This window comes from Canis lupus, chromosome 6, assembly GCF_003254725.2.
Source record: "Canis lupus dingo isolate Sandy chromosome 6, ASM325472v2, whole genome shotgun sequence".
In the NCBI taxonomy this organism is placed as follows: Eukaryota; Metazoa; Chordata; class Mammalia; order Carnivora; family Canidae; genus Canis; species Canis lupus.
The window spans coordinates 36,392,314-36,405,581 of record NC_064248.1 but is presented as its reverse complement, the minus strand read 5'-3'; the positions used below and the strand labels follow the sequence as shown (position 1 = coordinate 36,405,581).

The 13,268-nt window shown below is 55.8% G+C and overlaps 1 protein-coding gene across 2 annotated transcripts in view; it reads right to left on the bottom strand.

The window, feature by feature from the left end:
• Positions 1 to 3,498, bottom strand: part of PPL (periplakin) — a 44,312-nt gene extending 40,814 nt beyond the window's left edge. Inside the window, exon 1 of one of the 2 annotated variants that reach the window (XM_025416606.3) lies at positions 3,286 to 3,498. In XM_025416606.3, coding sequence (XP_025272391.1) covers positions 3,286 to 3,347 — 62 coding nt within the window. In that variant the 5' untranslated portion in view covers positions 3,348 to 3,498. The remainder of the gene's footprint in view (positions 1 to 3,285) is intronic. The other variant, XM_025416605.3, reaches the window with a different exon arrangement.
• Between the last annotated feature and the right edge of the window lie 9,770 nt (positions 3,499 to 13,268).

Here is a 13,268-nt window from a genome sequence, read left to right as displayed (position 1 = left end):
GAGGTGCTGTTAAGGCGAGGTTATTCTTGCAGGATGCAATCGAGGTGAGGTTGAGAGGTGAGGCCAGGCTGCTGGGTGCTTACTGGGACCCAGGTCTGGGTGGAAAGGCAAAATTAGTCCCATTTTACAGATAAGGAAGCTGAGGGTCAGTGAGGTCAGATTTCTTTGCCAAAATCAAACGGAGGCAGGATTCAGTCCAACCCCAGAGCTGGATTTTAACCATTCCACTCCTCCCCAGGACAGGTCGGATACTTCCCCAGGAAGTCCAGCCTGACCTCCTAGGTCTCCACCGTAACCCTGACAGCTCTTACTGCAGACCAGTCCCCTGACAATGGCACCTGAGCCATCGGGCTAGAGACCTCGTCCATCCAGCTCTATGTCCTACAGCCAGGACACAGTCCTGTAACCACTAGTAATTAAGCATAAATCCATCAAGTACAAGGAGGTAGTCAATGTCTCCTCCACCCCCTCCCCCGGGAATGGCAGCCCTGGAGGTATACAGTGCACAGCCTGTCCATCGGCATCCAATCCAATCCCAGGTGCGTGGTGAGTGACTTCTCTGCATTTCTTCAATAGTTCTAACCACTGCAGCCACCGTAGATCGAGGCCTCCTAGAACTCTGAACTCTTTCCCTGTGTTATTTCAATTTTCATGCCAACAATATCATCCGGCAGGAACTATGCTTATGCCCTTTCTACGCAGGCGAAAACACCAGCTCAGAGGCCAAGCAGCTCGCCCCAGGCTGCATAATCAGGAAGGGGCAACTGGTAGGGGCTGCAGTCTCAGCGGTGGTTCAGGACAGACCTTCCCTGCTGAGCTGGATGCCCAACCTCAGCTGCAGTGACCTGCACCATCAGCCTGACCCTGTCATTAGCTCAGGTGTGAACATCAGCTCCCACACCTGTTATTAGGAACCAGGGTGACAGGAGCAGCGGGGTTCACCAGGTCCTGGCCCTCCTCAGTTTCAGATGCTAAAAGGTTGACAAACAGGGAGGGGCAGTTTTCTCCACAGAGGGCTCTTCTGTGGCTGCCTGGCTTCTGGGTCCTGGGGCCCCTCAGCTGAAGGCAGTGATGCTGCCCCTCCATCTGGGTACTTTCTGCATGCTAAGGGCATTCTGTCCACTGTCACATTTATTTGCTCCCCACCAAGACCCCATGGAGAAGATAGATTTGCACCGTCCCTACTTTGCAGATGAGGGAGCTGACCTGGGAGAGGCCCCTGACTTGCCTACAGCAGCAGTGGCAAAGCTAGGATCAGAAGGGAAACATTCTGCTCTCCGGGCCGGAGCTCCCACCCACCTTGCCATGCTGTGTCTTGCTTGGCAACCCCACCCTCCCTTAGACAAAGGAGGCCCCCAAGAAACTCAGGATGAAAAAGCAACTCTCAAGGGTCAGTGTCTCCATGACCAGTGACCACATCGTAGAGCTAGAAGGACAGTGCTAGGCACCAGGTAACACTCAAAAGGTTCTTGCTGGGAGAATGGAGCAAGAAGCTGTCCCCCAGCCCACAACCCAGGCTATGAACTTGTCCCCACTGAGGGGCAGACGTGGAGGGACACACTGGTCTGGGGAGATCAGGTAGGGAAGCACCTAGGCCCTATTCAGGGCTGTGCCTGTGCCAGGCCATGGAGCCCAAGGGAAGAGCATCTCATCCCATCCCGGGGAGAGAATTGGGAAGTCTTCCTGGAGAAAGAAACCTCAAAGCTGATATCTGGAATCAATGGCTGTCAGCCAAGGACAGAGGGTGGCTGCTTTGGGCCAGAACTGTGCAGGGAGGGGGAAGGGGGAGAGAGAAGCGGAGGACCCTGACTCCTTTGCCGCCCGGGCCCTTGGAGTCCACACAGCTGTAAAGGATGGGAATTCCTTCCTTCCTATCCTCTACTGGGAAAGCTAAGATCCTCCCAGCTCATATGAGCTCATCACCACCTTGTTAGATCCAACCTTCTATTAGAGGGACAGGACAGAGAGCTGGAGGGATTGGGGTCTGGAGGGATGGGGGAGGCAGAGGGCAGGGTGAGGCCTGGCCCATCTCCTGGTGTGTGGGTGTGTGCATGTGTAAAGGACTGGAGGGGCCCGAGTCTTGGTGGGGAGAGAACAGAACAGCCCTCCGTGGCTGGCACAGAGTGTGTGATTGTGCAATGCTCCAGGGAACAGCTCCGGGACTGGACGGGACCCCAGCTAGGTTTGAGAGCCAGCTGGACTCAGCCACAGAGGAGCAGCATGCAGGGCCCTGCCCAATCTCTGGGGTTGTGAAAGCCTGGGGAGGCTGGGGGAGTGGGGGACTCTAGAGGGGGAAAATAAATGCCTCTGAGCTTCGAACAGCCCAAAGGGGAGATGGGGACCCTGAAACCACAGGGTGGTGCAGTTTCTGGAAAAAGCTGGAACTCACAGTAATGGAGTGCCCAGGCCTGCCTGCACCTGTCTGAGAGGTCTCCCTGGGCTGGACCACAGGAGAATGCTGGAAGCCCTGGCCAGGGTCTTCTCACCTTCTTCTGCGCCTGGACAGGAGTGAGGACCACCGTGAGGCCACGTTAGGGTGGATGCTCCCAAGCAGGTGGGCAGTGCAGTTTGCTGAGTCTCCCACCTGAATGAAGCTTGGTAAAGTGCACCCTCCCTAGCCAGGAGCCCCCACCTCATATCTGCGAGACTCAAAGTCCGGCCCCTTCCCTCAATCTCAGCATCTGCAGGAGGCTTCCCTGAACCGGTTATTAAGTGAATACATTAGGCTTATCAAAAGGACGTGGGCCGCCGCCGAGTGAACGCAAACACATCGAGACATGTCATCGCCTTCCCAGGCCGCCTGGGAACCTGCGGCGGAGACGCGGCCAGCTGCCGGGCCGGGGGTGGGGCGCAGCCCTGGCAAGTCCTGCAGCGCGGAGCTCCGAGGACGCCCGGGCCCCGCGCAAACCCCGGCGCGGGAACAGGGGCGCCCCCCCCCGACCCCACACACCCGCGGGTTGTTCCTGGCGGAGCTCCGGAAGGCAGTGCGGCAGCTACCGGGGGCCGCAGGTGGCACGGGGACCCCCGCGCGGCGCGGCCCCAGCGAGCCGGGAGCACCTGCGCGCGCTCCGCCCCGCTTCCCTCCCGCCCTGAGCCCCCGGGCCGGGCGCCCCTGCCTCGGGGGTCGTCCTCCCGCGCCCGCTGCCCCCGCCCCGGCGGGCTCCGGCCCAGGAGAGCCCCGGCGCCGGGCGGCCCCGGGAAGCGGAGGTCCCCTCCTTGCAGCTCGGTCGTGCGCCGTGCAGGGGACCCAGCCGGGGCTCGGGTCCCCCCGCCCGCGCCCCTCACCTCCGCGTCTGCACCGTGGGGCTGTATTTGCCTTTGTTTCTCTTCCTGAAGAGCGAGTTCATGGTGGCGCTGGCGGGAGCGGCGCCGGGAGCACCGGGGCACCGGGGGCGGCGCAGGTGAGCGGGCGGCGCGCGGGCCCCTAGTGCGGAGCCGCGGCCGCGGCGCGGTGCCTACTCGCGGGGGGCGGGGCGCCCGAGGTCCGCAGCTCCCGGGGCGGCTCCGGAGAAGGTGGCGCTTACCTTCTCGGGGCGGGGCCACCGGCCGGGCGGGGCTTCCAGGCCCCTGGGGCGCAGCGGGGGAGCGCCCAGCCGGGGCCCAGGGGACGCCGCCCACCTCGCGGGCCCGCACCGCCGAGGCCCCTCGGCACACCTGGCCCCGGGCCCCGCGCGCCCCCTGCAGGAGGAACCCCGTCCAGCTCGCCGCCGCCCCCCGCGTCTCCCTCCCGCGCGGGACCCGTGCACGTGTGGCGGAGACTGGTGGGGGGGGGCACGGGGGGGGGGCAGCCTGAACTCCACGGGGGTCGCAATCCAGCAAAGAGACCGCGCAGCCCGCCTGCCTGATTCGGATCCCCCCACCTCCGCCACCACAGAGGGTCAGCCGACACCTGGCAAGACTTCTTACCGCCCCCTGCCTCGGTTTCCTTACTTGGCAAACACTGATAACAACTGCCCACAGCCCAAAGGATTAGAAAGGAGTTCTAATCCTTTTTAAAAAATATTTATTTATTCATGAGAGACACAGAGAGGGAGAGAGAAGCAGAGACACAGGCAGAGGGAGACGCAGGCTCCATGCAGGGAGCCCCATGTGGGCACACCCTGGGCCGAAAGCAGGGGCTTAACCACTAAGCCACCCAGGCATCCCCCTAACCCTTTTTAAAGATATTTATTTATTCATGAGAGACACAGAGAGACAGAGAGAGGCAGAGGGAGAAGCAGGCTCCAGGCAGGGAGCCCGACGTGGGACTGGATCCCGGGTCTCCAGGATCAGGCCTTGAGCCCAAGGCAGCGCTAAACCGCTGAGCCACCGGGGCTGCCCTCTGAGGGTTGAGAATTCACACACAAGCGCCTGGCTCGAATGTGCAGGAAGTGCGGCCATCTGGGGTAGACAAAAAAACCCTTTGATAACTCCAGGCCCCCGCAGGATAGAAATACTTCATGGCTGGTCATAAAAGTGGCTGGATTCTGGTTCAAAATTAACGACGTTACAGAATACTGCTAGCAAATGCCCAGGTTAAATTGTGTGCCGCCGTGCACCCGGGCTAGCTGCGTGCCAGTTGAAAAGGGACAGTGAACGGAGTCTGGCAGTGAGCCCGAGGGGGCCTGGCCGCTGGCAAGGCTCGGTGCTACCTGAGAGGGCCGTGGGGCTGGGGTGTGAGCCCAGCTGGAAAGGAGGAGCAATGAGGTCTGCCGGGGAGGCAGGCAGGGGATCCTAGTCCTCAGGCCAGTTCCTGCCCGAGATGTTTTTATTTATAAAATAAGGACATTGGCATGGAAGTTGATTCCCAAAGGCTTTTACTGCCCCTAGACCCCAGAGCATCTGAGAAACAGTGCCCTTTACACTATCCCTGGTCTCTGCCACCAAAGGACTTCAGTATCAGTGTTACAGAGACTCTAGGACAACCTTAATGAGGTGTCAACGGGCGGGCTTATGGGGGTTTGTGACTCTTCATAGCTTATTTCTTTCTTTTTTTTTTTTTTTTTTTAAGATTTTATTTATTTATTCGTGAGAGACACAGAGAGAAAGGCAGAGAGGAGAAGCAGGCAGAGGGAGAAGCAGGCTCCATGCAGGAAGCCAGACATGGGACTTGATCCCAGGTCTCCAGGACCAGGCCCTGGGCTGAAGGCGGCACTAAACCGCTGAGCCACCCGGCTGCCCTCATAGCTTCTTTCAAAATGTGTGTGTCCATATGTGCATCTTTCTTGGGGAGGGCCTGTTGCTTCCAGTGGGTTCCTTCATCCACTGGATCATCAGACACTAACATTCTCCCAGCTTTGGCTGCCTGGTTCCGCTACAATTATAAGAAAAGGAGGAAAAATAAATTCAGCAAAGTTGCTTTTTTCTCAAGGGATGGGACCTGGAAGGCACCAAAGGACTCAGATCCAGCCAGCTGGCACTGGTGAACAGGTGTCAGGTTTTCCAGTGGGAGCGGGGGAGGGAACCCGGGGCCTGCAGAACCTGAACGCAGCACAGAGCTTACCCACCCACACCCCCCTCCCCGCAGCCCAAGCGGGTCATAGCCAGGGGCTCAGGAGGAGACCCTGTTGATCCCTCCTGGGCATGTGGCAACTCTGCCTGGAAACCCTTTCCTGATTCCCCTCTATTACCTATCGCTTCAGGGGGGCTCTCACATGGGAGCTAAGGGGGGATGGGATGCTTTAGGGGATGTTGGTGACAGGATGGTTGCTATGGAGACAGCCCTGGAGACCCCCTGATGGCCATGGGGAGAGAGTAGTTAAATAACCCGTGGTGGGTCCACACCAGGAGACCATGCAGCTGGAAGAGAATGAGGGGCAGATGTGGACACACGTGGTCAGACACCAAAAGCAAAGTGCAAGGGAGAGAATATACACGTGTATAATGCACAGAAAGCTTCTGGGAGGATCCACAAGAACCTGTTAGCTATGAGGCCCCTCAGCAGGGACAAGAGAGAAATATGAATTCTCGTTGTATACCCTTTTACAGTACTTGTATTTTATTTTTTATATTTTTATTTTTAAAAATCTCTTGATTTTTTTATATGTGGTTGAATTGCCTGTTCAGTTGCTTTTTTTAAAACTTGTTTAAAAATGACCCACGTTTGGGGCAGCTGGGTGGCTCAGTCAGTTAAGTGTCTTCTTTCTGCTCAGGTCATGATCTCAGGGTCCTGGGATGGAGCCCCGTGTCGGGGGGGAGGGGGGTCCCTGCTCAGCAGGGAGCCTGCCTCCCTCTCCTGCTGCTGCTTCCCCTGCTTGTGCTCTCTCTCTCTCCTCTCTCAAATAAATAAATAAAATCTTTAAATGACCCAAGTCTGGCCTTCCCTCTTTCCAGAGCTTCCCCTGCTGCCCTCTCTCCTCTGCTCCCCCCAATCCGGGCTTTATGCCCATATCTCAGAAGGTCAGACCTTCTTACTGGACTGGGAAATACTGGTGGGTAAAGTTTATGAAAGACTCAAAGCTTGGGCAGGGCATAGAAGAACCTATGCCGAAGCAGGAAGCTGCTCTACTGATGGTCTAAGAACTGAGACAGAGTTACAACTACAAAGCACACCTGGATGACTCTGGGAAGAAGAACCTTATCAGGGCTCCAAAGATGGGGAGGAGCAGCCTGAGAGACCCGGGTTGGAATCCTCGCTTGGTCCCTCCTCCCTGTGTGATCGTGGGAAGTCATCTTGCCTCTCTCAGCCTCAGTTGTCCTCATCTGTGAAATGGGCACACAACCATAGCATCAACCTTGGAGGGTGAGCCCCCCATGTGTTAAGTGCTTAGCATGCCCCCAGCCGTTAGTGAGGACTCAATAAATGGGAGGGGGTACATTTGTAGCTGGGGGCTTGATGCTTGTGGGGCTGAGGGGTGCAAACAGTCACAGGAACTCCAAATTGTGTCAAAACTGTAGACGTCTCACTATTTCCAAATCTGCTTTCCCCATGCCTCTTAGAAAGGTGATGGTTGGGGGTGCCTGATGGCTCAGTCAGTTGAGCATCTGGCTCTCGGTTTCGGCTCAGGTCGTGATCTCATGGGTCACAGGATCGAGCCCCATGGAAGGCTCTGCATTCAGTGTGGAGTCTGCTTGGAATTCTCTCCTTCTTCCTCTGCCCCTCCCCTGTTCTCTCTCTCTCTCTCTCCCTCTCTCTCTCTCAAATCAATAACTAAATAAAAAGAAAAAAGGGGCACCTGGGTGGTTCAGTGGTTGAGTGTCTGCCTTCAGCCCAGGGCCTGATCCTGGGTCCTGGGATCGAGTTCCCCATTTGGCTCCCCACAGGGAGCCTGCTTCTCCCTCTGCCTGTGTCTCTGCCTCTCTCTCTGTGTCTCTCATGAATAAATACATAAAATCTAAAAAAAAAAAGAGAGAAAGAAAGAAAGGAAAAGAAAAGAAAAGAAAGAAAAGAAAAGAAGAAAAGAAAAGAAAGAAAAGAAAAGAAAAAAAAGAAAAGAAAAGAAAAGAAAAGAAAAGAAAAGAAAAGAAAAGAAAAGAAAAGAAAAGAGAAAAGAAAAAAGAGTGATGATTGGCTTTGGGAAGACCAGGCTAGGAACCTCCAGGTTAGCCTGCTTGCAGCTTGGCTGTTGATAACAAGTCATGACACTGATGATATTAATGCCACTTCTCGTTTATTGAGGACAGGCTCTGTGCCAGGCAATATGGCATGTGCCGAACATGCCTCAGCTGATTGGTTCTCCCCAAGGACCCCCACTGCGTGAAGCAGGCCAGCCCTCCCCACCTGGGGCAAAGCTCTCTCATCTCATATTCCAGGGCAGGGCACTGAGGCCCTGAGTGGCCCAGTGCCCAGTGGGGCTGGTTCCTGGGTTAGCCTGCTCCAGCACTGCGCTTGGACCCCCACCCACCTCCACCCTCCCCGCCTCCTGCTGACTCAGCTGGGGAGAATTAGCAGATTCAGGGAGGAATCTGGGCTGTGCTTCACCATCCCTTCCCCCTCCATTCTCTAAAAGCTGAACTTGAAGCTGGTGCGGCTCTGTGTGCGAGCACATGTGTACACACGTGTGCACAACACTCGTCTGTGGGCAGGCCGGATGGGGTGGGAGCTGTGTCCTGGCCCTGTGCATCCTCTTCTGGGCAGATGGGATTTGTTTGGTTCCGTGGAGCCCTCTTATGCCAAGTGACTCATCCTCCTGCCGACTGGGGGTGGGGTTTCGGGGGAGGGTGTTTGCTTTCCTGGGGTTTGCTTGATGGTTAAACCCACAGAGATGGCACCTGCAGGGCCACCCAGTTCCCTGGCAACCAGGCCACCCGCAGTCCCTGAACGCTGTCCCCTCTGCAGCCTGGGCCCGGCTGCTGAGTCCCGGGAGGCCACCACCTTCTGAAGGGTCACCCACACCCTCCTTGTTTGCTGTCATTGTTTCCACAAGCAGCTGGAGAGGTGCTCACTCACTCACTCACTGGCTTGGGGTGTTCCTGTGAACCAGTTTGAAACAAGAAGGGCAGCATTCCCCTAGCCCCAGAGAGAGGGGTGTGTGGGACCAGCGGCCTGCTCCCTACCACGGCGCCTCCTCCTCCCATCCTGTGGACAGCCATCTCCTGTCTCCAACTGTGGACCTCATACCCCGCCCGAGGAGCACTTAAAAATGCAGATTCTAGAGTCCCCTGGTTGGGTGGGTGGAGAAGGGCCCAGGAATCTGCACGATCACAAACACCTGCTGTCCCCCCACCCCCGGCCACATTGCTGAAGCCACCCTGAGGAGCCCCGCTGAGAAAAGACAGATGAAGCACATGCTCGGGCCCTGGTCTAAGCCCACCTGGAAAGAGCCCACAGGCTGTAGCTTGAAGCCAACCTGGCTTTGAATCCTGGCTCTGCCACAAACCCACCTGTGTGCCCTTGAGGGCGTGGCTTAGCCTTTTGGGATCTTGGTTTCCCCATCCGTAAGATGGGGAAGACCCAGGGTGCCACAATATGTGCCCAGCACCTGGATGGAGGCCCCTCTCCTCCCCACTCCTCAAGGGGACAGGAGGGGACTGGCCCAGCTTCACCCTGTGTTTTGTAACACGTATTTACTTTTCTTGCAGAACAATGCAAGGGATGGAAAAATCATGCTGGCTCTCCAGCCCAGATGGGCTGACTCACACACAGTCCTGGGCTGGGGGCCTGGTGAGCTCCCCACATCACCCCTGGGGCCAGAGAGGAGGCTGGACCCCGGCGGCGGGGGTGGGGGTGGGGGTGTCCATGGTGAGTCACTCACTCTGCCTGCCAAGTCATCCCCCAAGAATGTGCCTCGGGCCCCTACCCACTGGGGGCCCCTGGCGGGCTGCCCCATCCTGGCCATCTCCCCACTGCCTGCCAGGCAGCCCCACCCTGCTGCCCTCCCGGAGAGCTGCCACTCAGATGACCCTCCTGCCAGCTCCCTCCAGATGCTGGCGTGTACCTGCAACAGCTGAGTCTGTTGTCAAAATACTCGGTCGGCTCCTGACAGTGGTTGAACAGCGGCCACTCTGAGGCCCTGGTGCCCCCAGCAGCCCTGGCCCTTCCCCCAGGACCCAACCACTGAGGGGTTAACCCTCAGCTCTGCAGGGGGCCTCTTAGACCTTACCCACTCTGACCTTACCCACTCTGACCCGGCTACTAGCCAATCAGTCCATCTGGCAGATCCGGGGCTCACCGTGAACTCTGGAGAGCTTTCCAGGACAACCTGCTCCCTCTCTCTGGACACCTCATTTTAAGCCCGGCCCTGGGCCTGTCAGCCAGGCCGTAAGGGCCTCCCAGTGAGGAGGTCACGCTGTCAGGGCAGAGAGTGGAGCTGGGTGGGACCAGACAGGCCTTGCCAGGCCTGGGATCCCCGCAGGACAGGCTGCCCAACCCTACCCCAAAACTCCGGTCCTCCCCTAAACACCCAACCTTACTTCCTCCCACCCCACCTTGCAGGGCCCTGCCAGGGCTCACACTGCCCAGACCGGTAGGGCTGCATTTCTGGGGCCAGTGTCCAGGGTGTGACAGCCCTTGGGGTTGGCCCAGGTCAGAAGGTCAGAACCCCATTCCCTCCAGAGCCTGGGGGCCTGAGTGATGGGCAAGCTAGGCCAAGAAGCGCAGAACACAAAATCCAATCAGGTTTTATTTATTTATTTATTTTTTTCCCAATCAGGTTTTAGCTTGAAGCCAACCTGGGTTTGAATCCTGGCTGTGCCATGCACCCAGCTGTGTGATCTTAGGCAAGCGGCTTAACTTCTCTCAACCTCAGTTTCTCCATCTCTAAAATGGGGAAGAGCCAGTGAGTTAAGATGTCAAATCCTAGGGTCACCTGGGTGGCTCAGTGGTTGAGTGTCTGCCTTCAGCCCAGGGTGTGATCCTGGGGTCCTGGGATCAAGTCTCACGTTGGGCTCCCTGCATGGAGCCTGCTTCTCCCTCTGCCTCTCTCTCTGAGTCTCTCATGAATGAATAAATAAAATCTTAAAAAAAAAAAAGTCAAATCCTAGCTCCTCTGTGTCCTAACTATGTGACTCTGAGAAAATGTCTTCACTTCTCTGAGCCTCAGCTTCACCTGCAAAATGGGAATACTCTGACACCTGCTCCATAGGGCCTTGAAAAGGTTATGTGAAGTACCACATGTAGTAATGACAAAGTTGTGATTGTCATTATTTCTGCTGAGCATTTACTATGTGCTGGGACCGCTGCTAAGTGCTCGGTCTATGATTCTAGATTGATTGACACGTGGCAGACATCAACAAAGGGTACAACCCATGGGTTTTGACATCAGCACCCAACAGTGAAAGCATGACCACGACAAAAATGAACTGGCTCTCCTCCTCTTCCCATTTTTCAGGTGTGGAAACAGAGGCCCCAAGATGTTAAGTGTCTGTTCAAGGTGATCAGGAGGGGACTCAGGATTTAAACCCTGCAACCTGGGGCACCTGGGTGGCTCAGTCTGTTGAGTGCCTGGCTCTTGATTTCAGTTCAGGTCATGATCTGAGGGTCCTGGGATGGAGCCCCGTGTTAGGCTCCCTGCTGAGTGGGGAGACAAGCAGACTCCCTCTGCCCCTACCTCCAATCGTGCTCTCTCACTCTCTAAAATAAATAAATAAATCTTTAAAATATTTTTTTCAAAGGGGCGCCTGGGTGGCTCAGTGGTTGAGCGTCTGCCTTCAGCTCAGGGCATGATCCCGGCGTCCCAGGATCTAGTCCCACATCAGGCTCCCTGTGGGGAGCCTGCTTCTCCCTCTGCCTGTCTCTGCCTCTCTCGGTGTCTCTCATGAATAAATAAATAAATTCTTTAAAAAAATTTTTAAATAAAATATTTTTTAAAAACCCTTGCAATCTGAGTTAGTGCCCTTGTCTCTATGTCTGCCACCATTCAGCAGGGTGCCTGGCACAGAGTAGACGCTCGGTGTCAATGCTGAACAAATGAACAGGAGGGTCAGTGCACAACACTGGTCTCAGGGAAGGTCCACAGAGGACTGACCAAAGGTTAGGAGGTCCTGAGTCAGAACTACGGTGAAAAGAAGGTGTCCACTCATTCATTCATTCATTCATTCATTCATTCATTCATATTTGTTGAGTACCTACTATGTGAAAAGGCCTGTTTTAGGCACTCAGGATACCAGGTTGAGTACAACAGACACAGTTTCCTGCCCTCAGGGAGCTTGCTGTAGAGGGATGGGGGTGGGGGATGGTAAGTTTAATGCCATCCATGGGTGGATGATGGCTCCTGTCCTCTGTCCCCAGCAATGGAGCATCCCAGGCAGACAAAAAGCAGGGGCCTGGAGACACTGTGAAAAAAGTGGTCAGACGGGAGGCTGAGGGCGATGGGAGCCCTGGCAAGGAAAGGGAGGGAGATCCTCACTTGCAGGGACCATGGTTCCCTCATCGTACTCCCAAGCATCACTGACATTTCCACAGCAATCAGGCTCCCCCTAACCCCTCCCGGGAGGATACTGACTTCTTGCCTCCACAGTGCCTCCCACACATTCACCCATCCATTTATTGGGCACCTACTGTATGCCCAGCCCCGGGGAACACAGCAGCTAACAAGATACAACCCACATATTCTCAGCCTGGAAGGGAAAGAGATAGAAAAGGAGACAGACAACACATTTTAAAGAAATGCAATAACCTAAATGCCCACCAAGGAGGGGCGTGTGGCTGACACATGTTGAGACAGACATCGGACATCAGGTGGAAGGAGACGGGCACATGGTCGGGGGGGTGGAGTCTGTAGGCCTCACGAGGGAAGCGCTGGGTGTATTAAGTGAAAAAAGGAAGTGACCCACGACTGCATATTGCATTTTTGCCATTTGTGATGTCAAATAGAGCTGCCCCCCTGTATCCTCCAGCCTGCCTCATCTGGGTATGCTTGGGCCTTTTGTCCACTCTCTCTGCTGAGGTCAAACATTCCTGCCAGGGACCTGGGTGGCCAAGCCCCCCTGCACTGCCCTCCCGGGCCATTCTCTGGTCACTGGCTCAGGCTTAATCCCTCGCCTGGGCCCAGACCTCGGGACTGATGAGTCAACACCAGTTGGCTCTGGACAAACACCCCCTTGATGGCCCCCACCCTCGTCCAGTCCATCCTGTTCTCCGGAAAGGACTCAGCCTCTGCCGGTCTAGGGGCGACTCTGGAGAAGCCCTGTCCAATGGCACTTCCTGAGATGATGAAAATATTCTGTGTACATGGGAGGCCTAAGCCACATGTAGCTATCAAGCACTTGAAATGAGGCTAGTGCAAGTGAATTTTTTATTTTATTGTTCATATTTATCATTATTTATATAAATATATGATATATTAATATCCATGTGATTAAGTTCAAACAGCTGCATGGCTTCCTGGCTATTGCTTTAAGTGGCTCCAGAGAGTTAGATTGAGTCTAGGCATAGAGAAGTGGACATCCCAGGACCCCTGGCTCTCCCCCAGGCAGGGGCAGCAGGGGCCTCAGAGATTGAGCTGGGTGAATGTGGGGGGGGGGTCCCTTGGGGTCTGCTCTGTTAATGGGGCCAAGCTTAGATTTTGGTGCCTGTGGCCAATCTGCCCAGCATTTTTATGTGACCCCAATCTGGGGGGCAAATCATGACCTGGGCTGACCCCTTAATATTGGAACGCTCAACTCTAGCACCATGGTCCAACCTTTTTCAGATCCCACCTCCTACTCTTCCTATCCCTGCTCCCACCTGCACTGTTCCAGAGGAACCTAGGATGGGGAGTTGGTGTCACATTTAATTTGCTGAAGGGCAATGGCAATGCATCATCCTTCCAACCTAGTGGAGTCAGAGGCCATAGCTGTCCTGGTCCTGGTCCTGATCCCCACAAGCACAGAGCTTGTATGCAGGGACTTTGCTTTTGCAGTGACCCCAG